Source organism: Jaculus jaculus, chromosome 13, assembly GCF_020740685.1.
Source record: "Jaculus jaculus isolate mJacJac1 chromosome 13, mJacJac1.mat.Y.cur, whole genome shotgun sequence".
In the NCBI taxonomy this organism is placed as follows: Eukaryota; Metazoa; Chordata; class Mammalia; order Rodentia; family Dipodidae; genus Jaculus; species Jaculus jaculus.
Window position 1 is genome coordinate 5,502,711 of NC_059114.1, and position 27,880 is coordinate 5,530,590.

The following is a 27,880-nucleotide window of genomic DNA, read 5'->3' on the forward strand; positions in this document are numbered from 1 at the left end:
TTTGCAGTATGAGCAGATTGGCCTCATACTCGCCATCCTCCGGCTTTCTGCTCGTGAGTGTGCCACATGCCAGGCTGACGTCTTTGAACATTAGAATAGGACTTACATGCCACTGCAAGGCCCTGTTTTCACAGTTCTTCATGCAACACGTATTGTTTTCACCCCCCGTGTCACAGACACTGCAAGTGAGGCCTGGAGAAGTACAGAATGAGTAGTCTCCCTGGGTAGCTGCACTCAGACCTGCGGCTCGGAGGGACTGGGAGGATGGCTCAGGCGGTAAAGTGCTTGCTTCCCAAACGTGAGGGCCTGAGCCTAGGCCCCCAGCGCCCAGGCAGAAGCTGGCGTGGCGGTGCGAGTCTGTGGTCCCAGCAGTAGGGCCGCAGAGATGGTAATCTTACTGTGTGTGAGTGAGTCACACAGTCACTAAAGCCTGTCACGTGCAGAGACACAAATTTTTGCCCATAGTCAATGTCCACTGTTGGATTTTATTAGTTTGTGTGAACGTTTCCTTACTAGCATAAGTGATTAACTACGATGAAGCACCCTTTTCTCTTTCATGAAAGAAGGAGTCTCATTATGGTGACTTCATATACATACATTGCTGTACCTCACTCATCTGCCTCCCCACTGCCCCCACCCCCCGTGAGTAGTACTCCTGCTGCTTCCTTGTGTGTGTGTGTTCACGTACGAGCGAGAATGAGATATTTTGTCTTTCTTCCCCTCTCTAGTTCTCCCAAATTGTTAATTTTTTAAAAGAAACAGTGGGCATTATTAGAGCAAGGCTAATGATAGTCTTTGTTAAATGCACATTAGTGTTTGGCTTTACACTGCTCCCTCACCCATACACCCCAGACCTCGGCCTGGTGACAGTCTCCTGTCGGGCTTGCGGTCCTAGACGGAAGGTGAGCGAAAGAAACCCGCGAGAGGAGGAGCCGCGGGATGGCTCGGTCGGCGCAGCACCTGTGCCTCAAGCACAACCTGCTTTGAGTCTCAGAGCCCGTGTGGAAGCGCTAGGCGGGGTGGGACATGCGCGCTCCCGGCTGGGGAGGCAGAGACGGGGGTGGGGTGGGGGTGGCGTGGGGCTTGCTGGCTGGCCAGGCAGGCCCAGTTGAGTTCCAGGCTGATGAGAGACCCTGTCTCAAAAAGAAGCGGATGATGTGCCTGGGGAGTGGTGTATGAGGCTGTCCCCTGGTCTTCACATGCGCATATGTGCCCCCAACACAAACGTGTGCACTCACACAGAGCCAAGGTGAGACTTACTAAAAGCACGGACTACTGAGGCACTATCTCAGTGTACTCCTCGCAGAGGCCCAGTAAAACAGTACTTCCTGTTGTCCCCAGACTAGAGTCCGCGCACCAGACCTACCTTTTATCCAAAGCCCCTTTCCCTTCCTCCCTGTCCCCACATAGCCCATGGTGTACCTAGCTCTTAGTATTTTCCCTCTCACTTGTCCCTGTGCTCTGATTATTGTCTGGCTGCACCTGGCTCCCGGTGCTGCTTTGCTGGTAAGAGCCATTAATACCGTTAGGTTCTTGACGTCTTCTCTGCTGCCCGAAGTGGAGATGGGTGTTTCTGTCTCTGTGGTCTGACAGTACGTTGCCATTCTGGTGTTTTAACTATCCCATCCAGGCCCTGTCCATGAGTGTGCGTGCATGATGTCCCCACTAACGGTCGGCACAGAAGGGCAGGGTTTATTTGCTTTGTGCCTTACACCTGTGCAGCAAGGCTCTCTTAGTTTTGTTGGGATCGCATTGAAGTGGTAAGTGGCGATCAGTGCCTTAGAAGCATCTCTCTTGTAGTGTCTCGTCTCTAAAACTCAGCTGTGGGACCGCAGTGTTTGGCCTGACCCTTGTCTGGGGAGTTGCTTTGATGAGAAGACTGGGAAGGTGTGGTTCTTGAGCGCCTTGGGTTCAGAGGACAGATGAGCCTTCCGGTGCAGAGGCTGAACGTCGCTTTCTTGTACTCTTATTACGTCAGCATTCCTGAGAATTCTTTTCTGTGACCTTCCCACTTTGTGTAGAGCATCTGTTAAGGACATCGTCGACCAGCCGGCCTGCTTCTCTGCCGAGAGTCCCTGCTATGGAGAGTGCCAAGGCCATCTCAGGTAATGGCTTTTGTCTGAAAACTTCTTTGAAAGGACTCCCCTAAGCTGGGTATGGTGGTGTACACCTTTAATTCCAGCACTGCAGAGCAAGAGGTGGGTGGATTGCTGTGAGTTAGGGGCCAGCCTGGTACTACTGAATGAGTTCCAGTTAGCCTGGGCTAGAGTGAGACCCTGCCTTGAAAAAACAAAACCACCACAACAAGACTTCCCTGAGTTGGCTGGAAAGATGGCTTACAGGTTAAAGGTGCTTTCTTGTAAAGCCTGACGGCCTCAGTGTGATTCCCCGGGACCCACATATAGCCAGAAGCACAAAGTGGTGCATGCATCTGGAGTTTGTCACACCCCCCCACACACTTTCTCTCTCTCAAATAAATAAATATTCAAAAAGGAACACCCCCCCCCAGAAGTTTTTAATTGCCTACAAGGTAGTAATCACACCTTGAGAATATTGCGTCATACAAAGTTGAGAGTCTGGCACATAATGATTGATTTTGAATTTATTTCAAAGCACACCACGAGATGTGTGGAGGCTAAACTTGCCAATATAACAAAGGCATCCTGTAGTGATGACTCTGACCTGCTTTGTCTTTCGGACCTAACTTTTCGTTTTATCAGCTCTTTACACTGTTTCTCCTTGTGGCCTCCCCCACCCCACCTGGCACTCACTTCATAGCGCAGGTAGAAAATGGACAGGAAGAGGACCTGGCAACTCTGCTCAGGTACCGCTCATGTCCTCTGTGTGGGGGTGAGCGTGCACATCTCCCTGATGTAGGAGGCTTGTCTGAGGATGGGCTTTGTCCAGCTTGGCCCTCCATCTTGCTGTCCAGCCGTGCCGGCCCCTGCTAGAGCCGCTTTAGGTTTGGCTCTGTGTGGACGTCACGGTGGCTGTCGCCGTGAGCCGGTTCTCAGGACTCCCTGTAACAGGAATGTGGGACTGTGTCAGACCTCCAGAGAGTTGACTTAATACCCTGCAGTTTTCTGTCTCGTCGATTTGATTTGTGTTTTAAAGTGTGGCCTGACCCAGAGTCAGATGGAGCTCTGTAACAAAGCATCTTTCCTTTCTGCGCTTTCGTGTCGTAGATACACACGTGAGCTTATGTGTTTGTAAAATCTAGGAACCACAAACGGGAGAAGACATCTTACTTGTCTTTCTGAGACTGGCAGCTTCTTCTGATTATCTCCAACTGCAACCTGCTTCGTACAAATGATGCACGTGTGTTCTTTCTGGCTGAAAAACTCCATTTTGTGTCTGCACCGTATTTCCCATCCACTCCTCTGCTCTTGGACACCTGAATTGATTCCATAGCTTAGCTAATGAGATAGTGCTGCTGCAGTGAATGTGGCTGTGACGTGTTGACTGGGTCTTCTGGGTCCATTCTCGGAGTGGACTAGCTGAGTCATGGGTTAGAGATATTTTTAGTTTGTTGAGGCCCCACCATATTGATTGCCATGGTGGCTGCAATAGTTACTTTCTGTGACTGTTTCTCACAGTGTCTCGAAGAAGCAGTGAAGAAATGAAGCGAGACATGTCCGCATCCGAGGGCGCGTCGCCAGCTTCTCTCATGGCCATGGGCACCACGTCGCCACAGCTCTCCCTGTCTTCCTCACCCACGGCATCTGTGACTCCCACCACCCGGAGCCGGATAAGGTAGAAGGCCTTTCCTGTGTCCCTGTCCTGGCCTTCCAGAGTAAGTGACCAGCTGTAACTCAGCGGCAGCTGTGCACACTTCCCTGATTGTGTTAAACATAAACATTGCCTAGTGTGCAGAATTGGGTGGGATGCATAGAAGATACGCCAGACAAGTCCTTTCTCTAAGCAGCTGGACCATTTTCTTTTTAAAGAGAGAAAATTGGTGCACTAGGGCCTCAGCCACTGCAATTGAACTCCAGATGCCTGCGCCACCTATTGGGCATGGCAACCTTGACCTTTGTGCATCTGGGGTCTGGAGAGAGATGGAACATGGGTCCTGAGGCCTCGCAGCAAGCACCTTAACCACTGAGCCATCTCTCCAGTGCTGCTGGACATTCTTGTTTTTAGCTAGAGAATGGTTCAGTACATGTTAAATAGCCCTAATCTGAAATTCCAAAATGCAAGACTTTTTTGAGTACTGACATGAAAACAAATGTTTTGTGGTGCTGGGGATTGAACTAAAGGCCTTATGCATGGCAGACAAGTACCCTACCACTGAACTACGTGCCCACCCCAGCCACTGAATCTTCCTCTTCTCACATCCGTGGTATGTCTATCGTCTGTCTGTTTATATGAACAGTGAAGCTCTTTGGGGCAGGGGACCAGTACTCACCACTGACTGTCCAGCACTAACCCACTGCCTCACAGGACTGCCTTGTGGCAGCGTTGACTATGTGAGTGTCAGACATGATCCACTTTTTTCTAGTTGCCTACAGATATTATAACATATACACTTGCCAGCACAGTAGGTGCCTGTAGTCTTGGCACTCAGGAGGGTCTTTTGAGCCTAGTAGCTTGAACCTGGCCTCAGCAGCATGGTGAGGCTTTATCTTAAAACAGTGAAACTAAACAGAGAAACAAGAACATACAATTTAGCATAGACGCACTTGAGTTATCTTATGGAAATGATTTCTTTTTTTTAAGTAATGGGAAACCTAGGGCCTCTCACATGCCAGGCAAGCACTCCACCCCTGAACTGCTCCCCAGCCCATTAATTTAGTTAATCATCTCATTCTTGCATGTGTGGGTACACGTGTGTGTAGGTACTTACTCATGCGTGTGTTTGGAGGCCAGAAGTCAACACTGGGTGTCTTCCTCAGTGGCTCTCCGCCTTATGTGTTGAGCTAGGGTCTCACTGAACCTGGAGCTCTCTAATGCTCCTAGTCTGGCTAGCCAGCTTGCCCTAGGGACCTGCCTTCCAGGTGCTGGGGTTGCAGGTGTACCCCACCATGTCTGGCATTTCTGTGGGTTCTGGGGATTACTTAGATCTTCTTGCTTTGTGTGGCTAATGCTTTATTGACCTAGCCATTTCCCCAGCCTTTATTTGTATTTTTTACTTTGAAACAGGATCTTGCCACTGAGGCTAGCCTAGAACTCTCTGTAGCCCAGGCAGGTACAAACTTGTGATCCTCCTGCATCGGCCTTAACAGTAGTTGGGATTACAGGCAAGTGGCAGGTTCCTGGGCCAGGCTTTTGGTATGTTTCATTGTTTGTTGCCATCTCTCGTCCATCTTACCTGTTTCTCCCGCTTTTTAGCCCTATGAATGCAGAAGCTCTGTTTTACCATCCTCTTCCTCATATAATCTTGCCCTTTGTATTTAAAATGAATGATTTTGAAAAAGATGAGAAAATTAAGTACACAAGAAAATCAAAAGGAGTGAAATAAGCCGAATTGCACTGATTATGAAAGGCTAAGGAATGGGGGGTGCAGCTGGTTGTGGTGGCGCGCCTGTAATCCCAGTGCTCGAGAGGCTGAGGTAGAAGAGTGGCCACGAATTCAAGGCCAGCCTGGGTTACACAGTTCCAGGTCAGCCTGGGTTACAGTGAGACCTGCCCCCCCCCCAAATAAATAAATAAAAATAAGGAACAAGCAAGGAGGGAGGGAGAAGGAGGGGGAGAAAGGCAGCAGGTCAGTTTCAGATGCCACCAGCGTCGGGCTGCCTCCCTTCCTCCTGGTGAGCACCTTGCGGTGCGTTTCCACTGCCTGCGCGCTGGAGCAGAGTCTTCCTTTCTTCTCAGGGACGGCGAGTAGCACCCCTCGGCACTGGCAGACAGCTCTGGTAGCTGTGAGTCTGTGGGACTATGAGCTAAAACGCAAGGGAATGGAAGGCCTGTCTGGCCGTTGGATGCCCTTGGCTGTGTGCACTTACCCTGCTCAGAAGTGTGAGCTGACCTTGGGCGTCCAGTGTGAACTGACACCAGTGCTCAGATAAAAGTGCTTCCTTGTTTCCATGCATTAGGGAGGAAAGGAAGGACCCCCTCTCGGCTCTGGCAAGAGAGTATGGAGGATCCAAGAGGAACGCCTTGTTAAAATGGTGCCAGAAGAAGACGGAGGGCTACCAGGTACTCGTGCTTCTTGTTGTACTGAGCACTTGCTGGAACGCGCGCCTGGGGCTGCAACTTGCTTTGTATCTCCCATTCAACAAGAGTCGCACCCCAGACTTCAGGAACACACTCTCAGAAATCTAGACTGAACTTGGGTATGTGTCATTTGGGTGCAATAAATTCCTCATGTTTAAAGAGTAACCATCTTTCCTGGCCGGGCGTGGTGGCGCACGCCTTTAATCACAGCACTCGGGAGGCAGAGGTAGGAGGATCGCTGTGAGTTCGAGGCCACCCTGAGACTACATAGTGAATTCCAGGTCTGCCAGGATTAGAGTGAAACCCTACCTCGAAAAACAAAAAACAAAACAAAAAGAAAAAAATAAGTAACCATCTTTCCAGTATTTGTATTTGGCCGTTACGGTAGCCCAGGATCAGGGTGAGCACTTTCACTGAGATGTCGCTGGAGGTAAGAATGAAAATGTTTTTCTTAAATTAATTCCTTCATTATTATTGAGTTTATATGTTTTAGTTACCTTTATAGAAATTTTCCATTCCCATTGTGCTTTATGCCTGCATTTCCAGTTTGGAGTATTGTAATATCCTGCCATTTCCTGCTATCTGTCTGTCTGTTTCTTTTAATATTGTATTTAGATTTTATATTTTAAGTGATTTTAAGTATCATTTGAGAGAGAAAACTTTATACAAAAGAAAACTTAAAGTGTATTCACTGTACTGCTAGAAACCACAGTTTAGGTTCCCAGTTCCCTCACAGAGGACTAGTCACGGTGACTGTCTCCCGCTGTGTCTCCATACACCAGTCCCCACGCACAGAAGTGCACGAGAGGGAGATTGGAGCTCTGTGTTTCTGGTCTCATCAGTCACCCTTCAGTGGTGGTGAAGGTGCTTGCTTGCAAAAGCCTAACAACCCAGGTTCAATTCCTCAATACCCATGTAAAGCCAGAAGCATAGAGTGACACATGCGTCTGTAATTTGTTTGCAGTGGCTGGAGTCTCTGGTGTACCCATTCTCATTCTCTCTCTCTCTTCCTCCTTCCCTCCCTCCCTCCCTGCCTCTGTCTTCTTGCAAATAAATAAGAAATTAAAAAAAAAAAAAAAAACTTAGAAGAGGGAAGGGAGATAGCTCAGTACTTAAAGTTGCTTGCTTACAAGGCCTGATAGCCTGGGTTCGATTCTCTAGTACCCACATAAAGCCAGATACACAGTGTCACATATGTCTAGAGTTTATTTGCAGTGACAAGAGTTCCTGGCATGTCCATGCACTCTCTTTTTTTTCTCCATCCCCATGCAAATAAATAAATAAACCATTTTGAAAATTAGAAGATTGTAGGACAAGGGCAGATTGCAAAGAGCCACTTCTGAAGGTTTGTGGTTTGAGAGATGTGCGATGAGAGATTGGACTCGGTTTTCACAAGCACCCAGGCGATTCATGGACTGTGATGTGAGAATCACACATGTGGTGGTGATTTAGACCTAGGGCTTTAGTTCAGTTAGGGAGAGAATGTCAGCTCTGCCCCTTTCTGAGTGACTACAGGCAAACTGAGAGTCTTTGAGACTCAGTTTCCTCTTTTGTAGGATGGAGAAGTGACAGGCAGCCAGACACAGTTTGTGTCATACACTATATGTTGAATATATATTTTTTAATTAACTAATTTTTTTTTAAATAAAGCACTTTTCTTTTTTTTTTAAATTTTTTATTTATTTATTTGAGAGCGACAGACACAGAGAGAAAGACAGATAGAGGGAGAGAGAGAGAATGGGCGCGCCAGGGCTTCCAGCCTCTGCAAACGAACTCCAGACGCGTGCGCCCCCTTGTGCATCTGGCTAACGTGGGACCTGGGGAACCGAGCCTTGAACCGGGGTCCTTAGGCTTCACAGGCAAGTGCTTAACCTCCAAGCCATCTCTCCAGCCCTAATTAACTAATTTGCAAGCAGAGAGAAAGAGAGAGGGAGAGAGTGAGTATGGGCATGCTAGGACCTCTTTACACTGCAAACAAACTAGACGCATGTGCCACTTTGTGTATCTGGCTTTTTTCATGGGCATTGGGGAATCGAATCTGGGTCGTCAGGCTTTATAAGAAAGTGCCTTTGGCTGCTGAGCCATCTCTCCAGCACTGAATATAGATTTTGTTTGTTTGTTTGTTTGAGGTAGGGTCTCACTCTAGCCCAGGCTCACCTGGAACTCACTATGTAGTCTCAGCGTGGCCTTGAACTCACAGCGATCCTCCTACCTCTGCCTCCCGAGTGCTGGGGTTAAGGACATGCACCACCACACCCAGCCTGGGTATTGATTTTTAATGATTATTTCTGTCATGTTTTAGGTATCTTCTTCAGAGCTAAGGTTTGAGTTTTGCTAGCATGCTACCTACATTGAGGAGTTAGTGACCCCCCTTCAAAGCACTGCTTGGTGGAACTTTGCCATGTGTCTCGCAGGTGGAGGTCATCCATGCGGCAGCTCTCGGTGACTTAGTCAGTGTCCCTGCTTCTTTCTGACGTAAAGTCTCTGATTCCATGACCTTAAGGTCCGTGTCTTAGTATGGCTACACTGGAGCGCACGCCGCTGAGTGGTGATTTTCAGGGCTGGCTGTTTATCGCACTTTCATGTTCTCGGTGCTCACAGTGCGGGGGGAGCTGGGGCCTGGAACAGAGCGGGTGACCAGACAGAAGGAAAACCGGACTGTCTTTGCTCAAGCCCATTCTCATTTCTTCTGGAGACTTCTATCGGGACATGTGTGAATGGCTTCTTCTGAGAGGGAGTGTGGTGGGTTAAGTGTACCGTTCCCCCCTGCACTCTTGTGTCTGGCCACTTGTCCCCCACTGAGTGGTGCTGTTTGGGAAAGCTGTGGCACCGTTAGGAGGTGGAGCCTGGCTGGAGGAAGCTTGTCAGTGGGACGGGCCTCGTCCTGTTGTGACCATGGGTGCTGGCTTCCTGCTCCTGCCACCCTTCCCGCACCATGCTGGAGTCCACCCTGTGGACCGGTTAGCCAGGTTAAACCCCTTTCCTCACTTGTCCCCCAAACGAGAAAGTCGCTGGTACAGGATGACCTGTGCTTCCTGTGACGCGCGTATTGTTGTCCTTTCGAGAGAGGCGGCTCAGTCAGCAGAGCTCGGCGCGCGGGCACGACAGCCGCACTGGGGTCTCTGGCACTCGTGTCGGTGCCCGCTAGGCATGGTGCCACTTGTGATCCCCCAGTGTGCAAGAGGGCATGGGACTGCAGCAGGCCAGCTGCACTGGCAAGCCCTAGGCTCGTGTGACAGACCCTGCCTCAGTAAAACAGAGGATCGCAAGTGAGGAGGATGTCTGACGCCAACCTCTGGCTTCTGCATGCACATACATGCATGTGTGTCCACATGCAAAAAAGTAGATATGACGTTTGTTTTTTATTTTTATTTTTTAATATATTTTATTTATTTATTTGAGAAAGAGGCGGGGCGGGGGGGAGGGAGAGAATGGGCGCACCACTGCAAACGAACTCCATACACACGTGCCCCCTTGTGCATCTGTCTTACATGGGTCCTGGGGAATCGAACCGAGGTCCTTCGGCTTTGCAGGCAAATGCCTTAACCGCTAAGCCATCTCTCCAACCCGATGCTTGTTTTTTTTTTTTTTTTTAACATTTAAAGGTTGTTAAGTTAAAATAAATCCGAAAGGCATACTCGTTTAAAACTGAAAGGCAGATCTGGTGGAGCTGTTAGCCTGTTCGGAGCTGTGTGAACAGCGCCAGCGCCCTTCTCTAGTCCGACATGCCTGTGCTTCAGCACCCCCGCTCGTCGGCCCAGCGGGGGTCGGGCCTTTGCCCGCTGCAGGTCTGCAGGAAGGGCAGATGTGACCCTTGACTATTCAGTTGAGCAGGACCACTTACGTGACGGCAGGCATGCACCGTTCTCCCAGGCCCCACGTGTATCGTTAGGGTTTGGCCCACGCGTGCTTTATGTCGAAGAAGCTGTCTAATCAACAGAGACGGATTCCCCAATACCAGATCTTCTTTCATTAACTCTTGTAAAAGGCTTCCTCAAATTCTGTGCTGATAACTGTAACTTCATTAACTGTCCATTATAGAACAAGCCCTGTGAATTTGCCTTTTATCTGACAAATACTTTTTTCTCTTTTAAATTTTGCCCTGCCATTTATTAAGCACTGAAGTTTTATGATCCTAGCTTATTAACATTGAAAGGGTCTGGATGTTCTCATGTGTAGTCAGATTTCCCAGTATGGGACTGAGGCCCTCTGAGGGTCAGTGACTCCCTCAGAGCCATATGCGATTACATAGTGGGACTGAGGCCCTCTGAGGGTCAGTGACTGCCGCGAAGCCATATTTGATTCCATAGTGGGACTGAGGCCCTCTGAGGGTCAGTGACTGCCTCGGAGCCATATTTGATTCCGTAGTGGGACTGAGGCCCTCTGAGGGTCAGTGACTGCCTCGGACTGCACATGTAACTGGGAGGAAGAAGCACTGCTTAGTTTTCCTCTTTTTATAAAGCCAAAGCCTTGGTTTATTTTCCTCTGGGAGTTAGAGTTGGAACCCAGAGCCTTGTAATAATGTAAAAATGTCCAACCAGACAATAGGAAGACTACTATATACCTTCAGTAAATTTTTATTTAAATTTTAAATATAAACTTGTTATTTCATTGTTTGTTTGTTTGTTTTTTGCTGTTCTGGAAAATCCCTACGGAATGCAGTAACAAGCCTCTGAAGGTTAATTTGACAGAGTGCGGTTTTTGTTTTTGTTTTTTTATATATATTTTGTTCATTTATTTATTTATTTATTTGAGAGTGACAGACACATGGAGAAAGACAGATAGAGGGAGAGAGAGAGAATGGGTGCGCCAGGGCTTCCAGCCTCTGCAAACGAACTCCAGACGCGTGTGCCCCCTTGTGCATCTGGCTAACGTGGGACCTGGGGAACCGAGCCTCGAACCGGGGTCCTTAGGCTTCACAGGCAAGTGCTTAACTGCTAAGCCATCTCTCCAGCTCATAGTGCGGTTTTATTTTAACTATTTATTTGGATTTTCGGGTAGGATCATGCTCTAGCCCAAGCTGACCTGGAATTCACTGTGTAGCCTCAGGCTGGCCTCAAACTCACAATGATCCTCCTACCTCTGCTCCCAAGTGCTGGGATTAGAGGCATGTGCCACCACGCCTGGCTCTTTACTTTTTTTTGAGAGTTCCATTTTAGATGAAAAAAAAAAAAAAAAACAAAAACCCTCCTTGTTTTCTGATAAAATGCCAGCCTTAAAAATCAACTTGTTGGAGCCAGGCATGTTGGCACATGCCTTTAAAAAACCCCATTACTCAGGAGGCAGAGGTAGGAGGATCGCCATGAGACTACATAATGAATTCCAGGTCAGCCTGCACTAGAGTGAGGACCCTACCTTGGAAAAAAACAAACAAACAAACAAACAAAAACAGTTTTAATAAATGAACAAAGGCTTCTCATACTACCAGAGGTGAGTTCACCTCAGGTAGGCACCGAGAATATAGTTTTATTGAAGATGTGCTCCGCTAGTTCATGGGCCAAAGAAGAAAAGATTGGACATTTTCTTGGTGGACCTCGAGTTGGAATTGATGGGTTTGACTGTCTCAGAAGCCACCATGTGTTTATGTGTTCTGCTATATTTGAATTCTCTCTCTCTTTTTTTTTTTTTTCTAATTTAAAAACTACTATGGAACTTTGTGCCTGCTAAGTGTAGAAACAGAAGTCAAGGAGCAAAATTAGTTTTCATTGTCCAGGAAGCTTCTGGTCTCATCAGTAAATACACATTAGTGACTGCAAGTCTGTGTGGACCCCATCTGTGACACAGTAAAAACTGTGAAATACAAAGGAGAAATTTTCTCAGAGGCATTGGGGATTAACCAAGGCAGTCAAAAGAAGTTTGGTGGGAGCCAAAATTGTAGAGAAGAAGAAAGCACGTTGAGGTGAGCACTGTGCTCACCCGTTGTCCTCTCTTGGGGCATTTGCCAGTGCCTAGCTCAGGGCAGAGCCAAAGTGTAGCATCATTTATTTGCAAGGGGGGAGAGAGAGAGAGAAAGAGGGAGGAAGAGAATATGGGCTTGTCAGGACCCCCTGCCCCTATATATGAACATTAGATGTGTGCACTACTTTGTGCATCTGGCTTTACGTAGGTACTGCGGAATCAAACTCAGGCCATCGGCTTTACAAGGAAATACCTTTAACCACTGAGCCATCTCTCTACCCCCCCTCCCCCCGCGTCCTCTTTTACCTAAGCAAAAACAAAGGCCGCCACTTGCCCTTTATTCTCCTTCCACAGGTGTATGTCCATCCGCATGGGTTGGGGTCAGCAGAGTGAGCTAGCGGACATAAACATAGCCCGTTCCTTCACAGCTTCCTGTGCGACAATAGACCGACCTTCCAAGGGACAACCAGCAAACCAGCAGGAGAGGAAGTTCTTTCATAAACCATGTGACGTGTTCAGTGTGACACTTGGTGTCAGCCACACCACTCAGGCAGCTTGTGGATTGTCCATGGGCCAGTGACTGTGGTAGCCAGGAGACAAGGGCATAGGGAGGCCCCTTCACACAGGACCCCTCCTCTGCTGACCTGTCCAGAAGGGCTGCTTCTGCTCATCCCTCGCCTGGCTCTCTCCCCTTCCCACCTCCCCCCATCTGGGGTTAGGGCCGCTCGGGCCGAGATGGTGCCCACGCTGCAGCAGGCAGAGCGCAGCTCAAAGCGCCTGAGGGGTTCCTCAGCCAAAGCAAAGCGCCCGGGCTCAGCTTCCTCTCCTATAACTGGAGTCTTAGGTCACAGGAATGACTTCCAGGGTTAAAAACAAATGGAAAAGGTGCAGGCCGTAGATAAGGGTTTTGATCTGAGTAAAATCTAGGTTGAAAGTCTTAATCTTTTCATGGAAACCAAGTAATACAGCAAGATGTTATTGTTTGCAAATATCACTGTGTTCCAGGGGTTAAAAATACTTGAACAAAGGGAAGAAGGAATAGCCAGCGTTGTGGCCCCACCCCTTCTGCGAGGGGTTGCTAGTCCAGGACGGTGGGGCAAGAAGTTCACATTCTTTCAGCGCACCCCAGGAGACGTGAGGAGCCGGTCTGGGGGCTCTTCCTGGGCCTCAGCGCTTTGTACGCAGCAGAGCTTGGAAGATGGCTTTGTGCTCACAGTGGAGTGAAAGAGCTGCTTCCTGTTTTCAGGGGATTCCTTTTAATGCCAAACATAGCAGCTGGGAAACAGTTTTCCCAGAAGCAAATGTACTTACTGCCTTCTGTTTAAACATGATTTTGACAGCAACTGTTAACATCTATTTCCAGAAATGTCAGAGTTATAATTTTTCAAATTAATTGCTTAGTACAGTTACCATAAATGATTTTGACCTGTTTTGTTTTTGTTTTTGGTCTTTTGAGACAGAGTCTCACACTGTAGCCCAGGCTGGTCTCAAACTCAGAACAATCCTCCTTCCTCAGCCTCCTAAGTGCTGGAGTTATAAATGTAAGCCATCATCCCCAGCTTGTGGGTTGTTGTTTTTTTTCTTTTCATTTTTATTCATTTGAGAGAGAGAATGGGCGCACCAGGGCCTCCAGCCATTGCAAATGAACTCCAGATGCATGTGCATCTTTTTACCGGGTTCTGGGGAGTCAAACTTGCGTCCTCAGACTCCACAGGCAAGCACTTCAACCGCTAAGCCATCTCTCCATCCCAGCTTGTTTTTTTTTTTTTTTTTTTTTAAGGTTTTTCAAGGTAGGGCTTCACTCTAGCCTAGGCTGGCTTGGAATTCAGTACAGAGTCTCAGGGTGGCCTCGAACTCATGGTGATCCTCCTACCTCTACCTCTACCTCCCGAGTGCTGGGATTAAAGGTGTGCATCACCATGGCTGGCTTGTGTGTGTTTTAACATGCATGAGATATGTTTTTCTGTACACATAAAGAAGTGGATAAATTATATATACCAGTTCTGAAATGCTGACTTTCACTTTCTTTGTAGTTTTGGAGTTTCAATCCGGGCACATAAATGAGGAAAGTGTTCGGTAGGGCTGCCCTTTTGTCTGCCTGGCCGAGTCCTGGTCGAGGCCCGGTCTTGCCATAGCAAGAGTGACTACTGGGCCGACATATCGTGACTTCAACAGCTGGGGGAGGGACTGGCCTGAGGAGAGTGACTGGAGCTCTAGGTGCTTGCCTTTCTTCTGCAAGCTAGTGTCTGTTTATCTCCCTGTGTCTGCTCCATGTGTTCCCTCCCATGACCTGGGGAGAGCCTGCTGCATGTAGTGGAGTGCTTGCTTGCCTTTGCTAATTTTTTTGGTTTGTTTGTTTTGTTTTTTTGTTTTTGTTTGAGTCAGGCTGACCTGGAATTCACCATGTAGTCTCAGGGTGGCCTTGAACTCTCAGCGATCCTCCTGCCTCTGCCTCCCAAGTGCTGGGATGCTCCTTGACGAAATAGTTTTGGTCTGTATTTCCGTGGATGAAGGGAAAACGCAAGAGCAGGTGTGGAAGTGCGCACCTCTGATCCCGGTTCAGGGTGAGAGGGGGCCAGGTGTGTCAGTGTACCCTGTAACCTCAGCTTTGGGAGGAAGAACAGGAATTCAAGGCCATTGTCTGCTGCCATCCTGAGCTATATGAGTCCCTGTCTCAAAAGTATAAAAAGGTAAGGTAATTCTCGCTGGGCTTAGTGGTGCGTGCCTAGAATCCCAGCACTTGGTAATTTGAAGCAGGAGGATTGCTGCAAGTTTGAGACCAGCCTGGGCTACATAGCTCCTACATAGGAAGAGCCTATCTCGAAAAAACAAAACAAAAAATTTAAAAAGCCAGCTACATTCTAAATCAGCACCAGTAATTCCAGTCTCAGAAGTTGGAGACTCAGAAGGTCTGAAACTGGAGGCCAGCCTGGGCTGTAGGACCCGCGGACCAGAAAAGCGGCACATACGTGGCCTTCCCGACGGGTCTCTGAGCTCCCAGCCTGGCTGCTTGTGTTGAGCTAGCCTGTCTCCCCAGCAGGGTGCTGGCTCGTATTATTTTCCTCGGGGAGGCATTTTTATTGTGAGCAATGCTAAGAAATACAGATTGGGTAAGTAAGAGTCTCAAGAGCTGCTTGGATATTTCACTAGGAGCAGAATCATTAAGTTGTCCGGGTCGAATTCCGTTCTTCTCTCTATCATCGTAAATACGTGTGCACAGCCTTCTTCGTCCCGTGAAGAAGCGCCGTTTCCGTGCACTTCCTCCCGCTGGGGACGTCAACATAGCAGTGTGGCAGCTACGGAGGACTTGACGTCTGACGGGTTCAGTTCATTAGCTCCACGATTGCTCTGGATTTTCATAAATGAGCTTGCCTGAGATCATCCTGCTATTTAAGGTGACCTCTCATTTGTAGAAGCAGGTTATATATGACGATGCCCTATCGCTGCCTTCGGATGGCTAATTATGGAAAGGGTAATTGGCCATTAGACACGGTGGGGCGGGGGGAGGTAAACAAGTTTCCTTTCCGAATGGGCCCTTTCGTCTGAGACAAAGGAGGCTGGTCTGCTTATCTACAAGCACTGTCCAGAACTTAGGTAATGTCCTCATCTGTTCAGCTCATGACACCACAGTCTGGGTGGTCACAGTGGTGTCGCTCACCGCTCCTTGACTCAGCTTCCTCGGTGGCGGCTCAGTGCTGCCTTGGGTCTGGGGGTCATTTGTTGGCCCCCTCCCTCAGGCCTGGTGCTCTGAGTATACACATGGCGTCCCCTACATGATACCATTGGCAAAGGGGAAGTGTCACTCAAGGGAGAGAACTAGGCAGAGGTCACCTCACCTTTGTGACCTAGTCTGGGATTCCATACAATGTCCTTTTCGCTGCATCTGGTCCGGGCAGTAATACCTAGTTGTTGCAAGGAACAGGGGAGTGGGGATCCCTCTTGAAGAGGTGCAGTGGAGTCTGAAGAGGGTGTGGGCCAGGAACTGCTGCGGCTGTTTTTGGAAAGTTGATCTTTCCCTAAGACCGTTCTCTTGTGTAAGTGACCAGAGAAACTCGGAACACGACAGGAACCGGCATTTCCTTATCATGCTTCCAGGGAGACTGCCATGTAAGCAGGGCTAGACCAGTATGAGGGTGACAGATACAGTCTTACTCAGACGAGACTGGGGGCCGTGCTGTAGACCGCTGTACATCCTCCAGACCGCGGGCGTTTGCAGGACCTTGAGACCAAGTGCCCGAGACGTGCTTGTGTCTCAGCACACGAGAGAGCAGCGCGCCCTCCAGACTTCTAGCGCCACCCAGCGCGTCGTCAGTCACATCCCACCTGTTTCTTTTTAGGGTGGTGTGTGCGGGTGAGTGTGTGTGTGTGTATGAGTGTGCGGGTGAGTGAGGCCAGAGGTCAGTGTCGAACATCCTTCTCAGTCCTCTTTACCTTCATTCTGAGACAAGGCGGCAGGCACTCCCGCACTGAGCCTCGAGCTCACTGAGTCAGCCAGACTAGCCAGCGAGCCCGCGAGCTTCTGCCCTCCTCCCCAGTGCTGGCATTACTGACAGGTGCCCCGGCACCCAGAACAACTCGTTCGTTGTGTTGAGGCAGGATCTCACTAATTTAATGCAGGCTGACCTGGAACTCACTCTGTAGCCCAGGCTGGCCTTGAACTCATGACTATCCTCCTACTTCAGCCTCCTGAATGCTAAGATTAATGGCATGAATCACCATGCCAGATCATGCAACCTTTGTATGTGGGTGCTGGGATCCAAATTCAGGTCCCTATGCTTGTATGGCAAGCTTGTGCCATCTGCCCAGCCCCTAGATGCTATCTGTTTATCAGAGGCACTTGGACTGGAGCTTATCCAACTGCGGTTTAACCCTGTACTCCATTGAACTACAAAACTGTTTCCCTTTTTTGAGATAGCTTTCTATGAAGACTAGACTGGCCTTGCACTTGGACTCCTCTCCTACCTCAGCGTCCAAGTCCCAGGTTATGGGCACGCACCGCCACACCTGGCCCAAGCTGTGAAATAAGTAATCCTAAAACTGAGCTCATGGGGAGCTGAATGTGTCTGTGGTCCTGGGGTGCCTCTTTTTTTGTTTTTTGGTGGTTTGGATTTTCGAGGTAGGGTCTCACTCGAGCCCAGGCTGACCTGGAATTCACTTTGTTATCTCAGGGTGGCCTTGAACTCTTAGCAATCCTCCTACCTCTGCCTTCTGAGCATTGGGATCAAAGGCATGTACCACTACGCCCGGCCCTAGAGTGCCTTAAAAAAAATATTCATCTTACATATGAATCTGTGGGTGTGTGCGTGACACAGTGCACGTGTGGAGGTCAGAGGACAACCTGGAGGTGCCTGTGTTCCACAGGAAGCTGTGAAACAGGGTCTCTTGCTGCTGAGCCCTTGAAATTCGCGCTCTCCTGGTCCCACCGCCCACTACCACAGGTGCTGTTGATCCTCCCAACTCCTCCCAGCTTTGCAGGTAGGTTGGATCACAGACATGCGCAGCACTGTGCACAGGTGCCAGGGAACAGAACCCAGATGGCAGCCTTTGCAAGTGTCTTCAATCGCTAAGCCACCTCTCCAGCCCTGTAAGGTTCCTTTAAAAAAAAAAATAGATCCAGCCGGGTGTGGGGGCACACGCCTTTAATCCCAGCACTCCAGAGGCAGAGGTAGGAGGATTGCCATGAGTTCAAGGCCACCCTGAGACTACATAGTGAATTCCAGGTCAGCCTGAACTAGAGTGGGCCCCTACCTCGAAAAAACAAAACAAACAAAAAAAAGGGTTAAATTATGCCCAGGAAAAGATAGAGTTTTTTGGGTTTTTTTGAGGTAGGATCTCACTCTAGCCCAGGCTGACCTGGAATTCACTCTATTCTCAGGGTGGCCTTGAACTCACGGTGATCCTCCTACCTCTGCCTCCCGAGTGCTGGGATTAAAGGCCACCGTAGAAGCCAGCGTCCAGTGCGCACTGGTTGTGGTGTGCTCTAGTCTGTGGGCTGTGTAGCCTGGCTCTGTACTGAGTTTTCAGAGTCGGGACTTTGTTTCTGGATCTCTACTTCCTTCAGTTTTCTATGTGTGTGTGTGTGTGTGTGTGTGTGTGTGTGTGTGTGTGTGTGTATATATATATATATATATTAATATTTATTTAGAGAGAGAGAGGAAGAGGCAGAGAGAAAGAATGGGCGTACCAGGGCCTCCAGCCGCTGCAAAGAACTCCAGACGCATGCGCCCCCTTGTGCATCTGGCTTATGTGGGTTCTGAAGAACCAAACCAGGATCCTTAGGCTTCTCAGGCGAACTCCTTAACTGCTAAGCCATTTCCCCAGCCCTCCTTCAGTTGTCTTTGTGGGGTGTATATTTAGCCCAGCTCTGTACTAAGCTCTCAGAGTCGGGACTTTGTTTCTGGATCTCTACTTACTTCAGTTTTTCTTAAGCTACTGTGTAATCCAGCAAACCAGTGCTGAGTGCGTGGAGACTGTGCAGGTTTTTCTGGTCGACCCTTGGTTAAGATTAAACCCATTCTCAGAGAGCCCTTGAGGGAAGCAGAGTCATGTGAGCACAGTTCTCTAAAGACACAGTGGGGGGCCTGCAACAGACACTCTTCCAGAGGCCACAGCTGGCACCTGCAGAATGGGGCACTGACTAGAGAAGAGGGACTGGAGCTGGTGTGGCACTTCTCAGTACTTGGACGGGGCACTCTGTTGTGTATTTTGTCCTGTGTAATTAGCAGGTTGAATCGGTGCCCTTTTGCAGGGGATGGGAGGGGACAGGATGTGCTTAGCACTGTGCTAGGTCCCTCACCAGGCTTGATCCTGTTGAGTTTTTGTAACTGATAACTGTTTCCATTTGCATGGGAGAAAAGTGAGGCTCATAGGACTTAAGCCATGTGCGCAAGGTCTTGTAGCTGGTTCAGAGTGGCACTGACATTTATGGCCCCATCCACTGGACTCTGAAACTCTCTCTCTGCTTTTCAGTAATGACCTACAGAGAGGAAAATTTCACCTCCATGAAAAATTTCCCAAGATTTAAAATAGAGAGTAATTGACCTCTAAAGTAAGGAGCTTTCCCTTAACCAGAAGGTTCTAGCACAAGTTGATGAGCCTTTTTGGAAAAGGTGTTTGAACACGGGTTATGTATGAACTAGGATTACATAGGTGTCTAGGGGCCCACCTCACCAACTTCCTGTCCAGCTCTTTTTGGACCTGAATACACACTGGGTAACCTTTTATCTGAGCATAAACTGAAGAAAGCTTTCAGGGTTGCTTTAGAACGTTTAATCTTCTTCCCCTTCAGCATGACTCTTTCTGTCCTCTTGGAGACTGTTAGGGGTTAGGACTGGCCGTGACTGTCATACCCTCACCCTCTCTTCTTCCTGTGCGAAGCCCTTCCCAGAGCACACACAGGACAGATGTTGCTTGAGGGTCACTGGAGCGTCCTCTACTTGAAATTGTACCTTGGTAATAGCCTCTGCCAGAGCTAACCTAAATCTGTGGAAATGTTAATTCAGAAAGACAGAACTAATTCCTGTGCTGCTAATAAAACCCCTCCCAACATGGCCTGAGCTCATCAGTCAGCTGCCACCAGCCAGCGCTCTGGCCCAGCACCCTCTTCCTGGGAGCACTCTCCCTTGTGCCTCCTCAAGAAGGTACTCTTTTGAGGTGTTCATGGGAAGCAGAGGGACACGAATCCTTATTTCTTAGCGTGACATTTGCTAGCCTATTCTGAACAACCCCTTAGAGTCAGTCAATATGACTAAAAAAGCCATAAACCTATTAAGCCCCAAATATTATGCTTTTGGGTTTTATTTTCGTGACATTTCAACATATTGGCAGTCATATCCCAGAAGCATGCTGGCAGCTTTGCGCTGACTGAGCAGTATTGTTGTTTAAACATGGCTGCTTCTCTCAAAATCAGAGACAGCCTCCCGTGAGTTAGCTTCGGAGCCGCTGTGGTACATGGCGATGATGCATCCGGTCCCTTTGCAGTACTGGAGGTGCTCAGCGCCTCTTGCCCTCGGCTGCCTTTCCTTTTCCTTTTCTGTTTTCTTTTTCTTTTTAGACAGAGACACAATTGGTGGGCCAGGGCTTAGTGATTCAGACATTTACCTGCAAAGCCAAAGGATCCAGGTTCTTTTCCCTAGAGCCCATGTAAAGCCAGATGCACAAGTTGGTACAAATGTCTAGAGTTCATTTGTAGTGGTTAGAGGCCCTCACATGCCCATCCTTCTCTCTCTCCCAAATAAATAAGTTAAAAAAGTAAAAAAGAGGTATGTTTTTAGCCAGGCATGGTGGCACATGCCTTTAATCGCACCACTCTGCACAGAAGCACCGCGCGACACATGGGAAGGACGGCCTGGTCAGGACCCCCCAGATGCTCCACCGTCACAGATGAGCCTGTCACGTGCCTCCGCACCCACTGCAGGGCCACACGGCCACTCCTGCACAGTTCATCTCAGGTTCTGCCGGTCCCAGTTTGGGCACCATGTGTTGCGTTAACTGTCTGGGAGATGTCTGTTCACCCTCAGATAGGGCACTGACAGCAGACCAAAGGACAGCTAGACCGGAGTCCAGCTTTGTGGACCAACGCGTTTATTGAGGTTGCTCACAGGAGCATGGATGGCTTAAGAACAGCTGCAGACTGAGAAGCTGCCGCAGCCGAGGTGACGCCTCGCGAAAGCTGCATCAGGAGTTCTCTGGGTGACCTGCAGGCAGCTCGCTGGTCAAGTCTCGGGTTCCTTTGACATACTGGAGCTGTGAAGGAAGCTGCCTGATAGCCCGCCTCTTACCCGCAGCTGTTTGCTGGGTTGTTTGTTGTTTGTTTTTGGTTTTCTGAGGTAGGGTCTCTCCCTAGCCCAGGCTGACCTGGAATTCACTCTGCAGTCTCAGGGTGGCCTCGAACTCATGGTGATCCTCCTGCCTCTGCCTCCCGAGTGCTGGGATTTGCGTATGCCACCACGCCCAGCTGCTTTTTTGTTTTTAAGCAGTAAGTTTTTTGAACACAGGACCATAATAAATTCCCATAAACTTCCTTCATGACTCATATGAATTTAAGCAACATAACTTCTTAGTAAACACTCTAGAACTTACTTGATAATGAGTTGTACCTGGCATATAGAGTTATTAAGTATAAGTACTTCAGATTATCTGCCACTTTTTTTTTTTTACTTTGGTAAAGCACATTTAGAAAATTTGCATTTGGCCACCTTAAAATCTGTAATTTACTGACATTAATTGCATTCACAACATTGCACCTGCGTCATCACCAATAACTCCAAAGCTTTCCATCAACTTGCCCCAGTGGAACCCATCTACACAAAAGCCGTCACTCCTGTGCCCCTGTCCCAGTACCTGACAACCCACTAATCTGCTTTGTGTGTCTGACTTTCCTGTATATTTCATGTAAATATGGAATCATAATTGTGACTGTATTCCACTTAGTTTCAAGATACCTTCACGTTGTAGCATGTGTCAGCACTGCATTCCTCTCTGTGATTGAAAACTCATTGGTCACACTGATGACACATTTCACTTCTCCGTCTACTGGTGGGTATTCGGTCTGTTGTCCCCTGCGGGCTGCTGCTTGGAGCACTTACTGCACAGGTGCTGGTTTGAACATCCAGGTGTAGCTCGTTAGGCCTCTGCACTGAGCTCAGCTCCCGGGTCACATGCTAGCCTTGTCTCGCCTGTCGGGGAACTGCTCAGCTCCTCCTCAGTGGCGGCAGCATCTCACGCTCCTCCCAGCTCTGATTCCCTCTGTCCTCGCCAGCCAGCCCCGGTGACTTTCCCTTGGGAGTTGGTGTGTGGATAGCACCCAGCTTGGTGGACACGCTGAGCTGTCCTGTGCCACGGAAGCGCCCTCCCCGTTCAAGTCCCTTTGTCCCCTGATGGCATACAGTGGCGTCCTGTGGCTTCAGACTGCACTTCCCTAATGAAGAGCGGTGTGGACCACGTATCATGATTCTGAAGCAAACCAGCCTTTACTCCCAGCTTCGCTCAGTCTTTGCTGTTGACTTGGTTGAATTAAGATACAAGCACCTTTCCACATTACACTTGGATAATGTGTCTCTTTTAAAGGGCTTTCGGTCTATAAACTGCCTTCTCTTTTTGCCTCCAGTTTTCTCTTCAAAGGAACTGGATCATATGTTGTGTAGAACATTCCACGTTTTAGAGTCTCACTCCATCCCCACGATCCCTGGTGTCGGCTGGTAGATAGATAGAGCTGGAGGAGGGATCTAGTTCCTGATCACATCTACTGTTGAGCTGTGTGTGTGAGCCTGAGCATTTCTTTTCTTTCTTTCAAGAGACATAGGAAGAAGCAAAGAGTATGTCAGGATGGGCGCACCAGGGCCTCCTGGCCACTGCACATCAATTCCAGACGCACGTGCCACTTTGTGCATCTGGCTTTATATGGGTACTAGGGAATGAAACCCAGGCCACCAAGCTTGTAGGAAAGCATGGAGCCTTCTCCCCATCCCTGAGAATTTCATAGTTTAGGTGGTTGTGTCTGCTGCAGAGCCTCCCACCTGCCTCAGCATTTGAATCCACAGAAGTCCAGGCCACCTGAAGGAAGATCTTTAACAGAGTGAGCATCAGACCCTTCCTAGCTAGTGGACCAGCTGCCTAGAGTGGAGCCAGGCATAGATGGGAGACTTGAAGAAACTGGGCAGGTGATGGTGATGTTAGTGAGGGTTCTGTCTGCAGAGGCTCACCAGCTCTCCCATGGCTGCCACCCTGGCATCTTCCTTTGTGCTGCTGAGAGGGTGTTCGCTAGATTTCTTGTTCCGATGGAATCAACTAAAGGGAAGAAGATTTGTTTTCACTTGGGTTCCGAGGTTCAGTCCATGGCTCCTTGGCCCCATGTGGTGGTTCAGAGCATGAGGGCAGCTGGAGATGTAATTACAACAGGAGAGTGCTCACTGCGTGAGCGGCCAGCACCATAGAGCGTGGCAGAAAGGAAGGGAGTCAGGGAGAACATGCCCCAGGGCCAGTGAATCTCTTTTTCCAGTGAGGTCCCATCTAAGGATTCCAAGTCTCAAAAAAAAAAAAGAAAAAAAAATTTTTTTGAGGTAGAGTTTCACTGTAGCTCAGGGTGGCTTTGAACTCACAATGATCTTCCTAACTCTGCCTCCTGAGTGCTGGGATTAAAGGCATGCTCCACCACGCCCAGCTATCCAAATTATTTAAAACCAGCTATTGGGATATTTCATGTTCAAACCATAGCAGCAGGTACCGGCGCCTGAACTTCCCAGTAGACCTATCTCCCTAACTTCAGAGCCTGCTGGGACATTTTGTGTTCAAACTGTAGCAGCAGGTACTGGCCCCTGAACTTCAGGGTACACCTCTTCCCCCTAACTTAAAGAAGAGCTTGGCTCCATTCGGGAAAGAAGGGCCATGGCAGTCCAGAGCCACACAGCGCAGGCACCCGCCCGTTCCCTCCTCCTCGGCCGCTGGGCCTTCTGTTAGCAGCACTGCGTGAGAGATTGAAAAAGTCCGTCTTGGTTATTTTCACTCTTTCAGACATTGTATCCTCCCAACACACCACACACACACCTCCCAGACGCCCTCAAACCCTGCCCCTTGCGTGCGGGCGGGCTCCGGGGCGGGGCTGGCTGGTAGTGCCCTCCTGCATCTGACTGATAGGTTCCTCTGCCCTGTGCATCGCAAAGCTGGCCGGGAAAAGGGCTCCGCCGCAGCTGACACACTGTTCTCCGTGGCACACGCTGAGGAAGTAGATGACGAGGGATGAATCATGCCTTCTGGCCTCGTGCCATGTGCTCATAAAACTGACATTTCCTTAAATAGATCAGAACCTTAATAGCTATTTAAAGGACATGGGGTATTTGGGGGTGTATTTTGTGGCCCTTAATTAGCTTCAGGCAAATTCAAACCTTTTAGAATGTTTCATGACGTATTTTTACTCTTGTGGAGATCTGCATAGGTTTTTGGATTTCAATTGCCACCCCTCGGCTCTCAGGGCACACTAGACAAAGCCCACCATGGCGGGCCCACCTGATCATGCCACCCTTGCAAAAGCAGAGGTACAAATGGGGAGGGTCCTGGCGCGGGCCCACCAAGGCAAGGTTGCAAGTCTAAGTTAACTAGGAGAGGAAAAAAGCCATCCGATGACTGTGACACAAGCTACTTCTGTGCTCGCAAGTCGTAGGCATTTCCTGGGCAGAAAGGTGTATGACCTTAGGAGTAAAACAAAACCTGGGCCGATCTCAAACTCTCAGTCCTTCTGCCCTGGCCGCTTAATTGCTGTGACTGTGGGCCTGTGCCACCATACCTGGCTTCTTAGTGAAACTTTCTTGCATTTCTTTTCTTACACCATAAAACTTTTGTTGTTGTTGTTATTGTTTTGTTTTTGTTTTTGTTATTTTTTTAAAAATTATTTATTTATTTGAGAGCGACAGACACAGAGAGAAAGACAGATAGAGGGAGAGAGAGAGAATGGGTGCGCCAGGGCTTCCAGCCTCTGCAAACGAACTCCAGACGCGTGTGCCCCCTTGTGCATCTGGCTAACGTGGGGCCTGGGAAACCGAGCTTCGAACCAGGGTCCTTAGGCTTCACAGGCAAGCGCTTAACCGCTAAGCCATCTCTCCAGCCCTGTTTTTGTTCTTTTGAGGTAAGGCCTCACTCTAGCTCAGGCTGACCTGGAATTCACTATGTAGTCTCAGGGTGGCCTTAAACTCCCTCCTACCTCTGCCTCCCAAGTGCTAGGATTAAAGGCGTGCGCCACCACACCTGGCTCGCCATAAAACTCTTATTTCCGTCTTCCCTGATTGAAGCAGAGCTACCCTGCAGAGTAGAAGGACCCTGTGCTGACTCTAAAACCCAGGCTTGTTTCTTGTCCCTGTGGGTTCTTTTTGTTTGTTAGCTTTTGAGATGAGCTCTCACTATGTCACCCCGGCTAGACTCAAACTGAGGATCCTCCTGCCTCAGCCAAAACTACAAGTATGTACTGTCATGCCCTGACCCTATGTCTGTATTTTTTTTAATTTTTTATTTATTTATTTGAGAGCAACAGACAGAGAGAGAAAGACAGATAGAGGGAGAGAGAGAGAATGGGCGTGCCAGGGCTTCCAGCCTCTGCAAACCAACTCCAGACGCGTGCGCCCCCTTGTGCATCTGGCTAACGTGGGACCTAGAGAACCGAGCCTCGAACTGGAGTCCTTAGGCTTCACAGGCAAGTGCTTAACTGCTAAGCCATCTCTCCAGCCCTATGTCTGTATTTTAAAAACAAGATTGTTTCCCTCTTAAGGAAATTGGTGGACAGAAGAGATGGCTCAGTGATTAGGTGTGCTTCTGTGCAAGCATGAGGGCCTGAGGGTGCCTGGAATCCCCAGGACACCCATAAACAGCTAGGTGTGGGGACGGATGGACACACACACACACCCTCAGCAATCTCAGTCCTGTTCTGTAGGGAGCAGAGAGTAGAGCTCATGACAACGGCAAGAATGGATGGAAAGTGATGGAATAGAACATCTGACTTACTTTTACTCAGGCCACACCAGACGAGTGTTCCCCACGCAGGCAAGCATGTGGGGCACTGCAAGGGTGCGTGCGCACACACACACACACACACACTGTGTACATACCAGCAGAAAGAAAGAGGTACCTGCACCATTGCGTATAGATAGTAAATGACAGAAACTCTTTACCGTGCACTTTGCAAACAAGCGGATACAGTCCAGAGAAGAGCTGTGTGTTACTGGAGCCCCGTGGCCTGCAAAGCAGCTGTCCTGCAAGGGCCAGGAAGTGACATCCTCGGCCTGCAGGAGTCTTCTCTGGGAAACAACCCTGGTGAATAGAAAAGGCCACTTCTTAAAAACAGAATTTCCATTGTAGACCCTTGTAAACTAAGTGCCTTTTATTTGTGTTTTGTTTTGTTTTGGTTTTGGATGTTTGAGATAGGGTCTCAATGTGGCCCAGTGTGACCTGGAATTCACTATGTCATCTCAGATTAGCCTCGAAGTCACAGTGATCCTCCTACCTCTGCCTCCCGAGTGCTGGGATTAAAGGCGTGCGCCACCTCGCCCGGCTCTAACTGCCCTTTAGGAAGGACGTCTGTGAAAGTTGTAGCGTTGTTACAGATTATTCGCCTTTGTCCTGCACCGTGTGTGGTGGGCATAGGGGTGTACGGGTGCGCACCTGGCACGGTGCTCTGGTGGGGGTCACAGGGCACCTCTGGTCTTCACCATCTCCCTTGTTTGAGACAGGGTCTCATGGTTTCACTGAGGACCCGGACTAACTGGCCTGAGCTTCAGGAGTCTCCTGACTCTGCCTGCTGTTTCCATAGGAGCTGTGGAATTACGGATGTGTGATCTGCTTGCTTCCGGCTCTACACAGCACTGGGGATCCAGTCCCCAGTTGTTAGACTTGCGCCTTCGACCACTGACCCATCTCCGCAGCCTTGACCTGCAGCCTCCCTCCCACTGGCCCTTGCTTGCTGCAGTTAGTGTGACCCTGTGTTGCCAACCGCAGAAGGTTGCGTTTAAAGTCCTTTGCGCCTCGCAACAGCACACCTGCACCGAGCGCTTTCTCCTGCGTTACTTGTCTGTCTGACTTTGGTGTTGGGGACCAAGCCCAGGACTTCTTGCATACTAAACAATTCCTCTCCTACCACGCTGCACCCCAGCCCTCGACTTTCAAGTGGATGCTCTCTTCCTTCACTTTCTAGTTTCTCTTCTGTTCTCTGGGCCTCCCCGTATCCCCCGCAAGGCTCTTTTCCATGTGGCCGTCACTCGGCGTGCTCCAGGGCTGCCTTCCTCCGCCCTGCCTCAGGACTGCCCTTGGCTGACGCCTTCCTGGTCTCTCCTTGCTGTATCGCCTCTCCTCTCGTGAGCTTTACACCTACATGCCGGTGCTACGAGCTCCCTTCTGGCTGTCTCCAAGGTACCTCAGAAATTAACATCTAGGGAAGGGCAATTGCTAAAGAGTTAAAGGCGCTTATTTGCAAAACCTGCCAGTCCCAGTTCAATTCCCCAACATCCACATCAAGCCAGATGTAAAAAGGGCATAAGCATTTGCTTACAGGAGCAAGGGACCCTGGTGTGCACATACATACATTTTTTTTATTTTTTAGTTTTTTGGTTTTTTGAGATAGGGTCTTGCTCTAGCCCAGGCTGACCTGGAATTCACTATGTTGTCTCAGGGTGGTCTCGAACTCATGGCAATCCTCCTACCTCTGCTACTTGGCTACAAATAATTTTTTAAATGTTAACATATCTAAAATGTACTCCCTTATCTCCTCACCCCTGTCCTCTGGTGAGTTCTGCCCACAGGCATTGGTTTTACCAGTGGAAGCCAAGGGCCATCCTCTGCAGTGCATGCATTTCCCCCTGTGCATCTGGTCTGTCACCACGTGGGTTTCCTCTGGTTCCAGCATCTGCAGCCCACCTCCCTTTTCTCCCTGCTCCCTCACCCCGCCTCTTCTGATCCCAGTTCAGCTACACTTCCCACCGAAGCCTTCCTCCGGCCCTGGATTGTGTCAGGTCCTCCTGTCAGCCTCTGTTACTAGGCAACCACCCTGAGAGCCAACACCTGAGTCTGAGTGAAGAAGATGGAGTGGACTAGTGAGGATTCACTGAATGGGCAAGTCACTACTCAACAGGTTCAAGTCCCTCCTCCTAGAGTCCTGGGTCCTGATTCCTGCACATCTGGTGCCCAGGCTGCAGACCCAAAGCTCACAGTCAGCTTGCTGTCTCTGAGCCCTTCACTCTTCTTTTTTAATGCTGATCCCATTAAAGCCTTTGTAGGCCTGCAGAAAATAGACCCACCTGGGGAGACCACGCCAGCCCTGCTGCTTAGAAGCAAACGGTGCCAGAGGAGG

The 27,880-nt window shown here is 49.3% G+C and overlaps 1 protein-coding gene across 7 annotated transcripts in view; it reads left to right on the forward strand.

Annotated features, from left to right (window-relative positions):
• The window catches only part of Specc1l (sperm antigen with calponin homology and coiled-coil domains 1 like), a 99,216-nt gene that overhangs the window by 61,783 nt on the left and 9,553 nt on the right, over nucleotides 1-27,880 (forward strand). For all 7 annotated transcript variants that reach the window (XM_045132082.1, XM_045132077.1, XM_045132079.1 and 4 more), the window contains 3 exons: nucleotides 2,022-2,105; nucleotides 3,597-3,753; nucleotides 6,036-6,138. In XM_045132082.1, coding sequence (XP_044988017.1) covers nucleotides 2,022-2,105; nucleotides 3,597-3,753; nucleotides 6,036-6,138 — 344 coding nt within the window. The remainder of the gene's footprint in view (nucleotides 1-2,021; nucleotides 2,106-3,596; nucleotides 3,754-6,035; nucleotides 6,139-27,880) is intronic.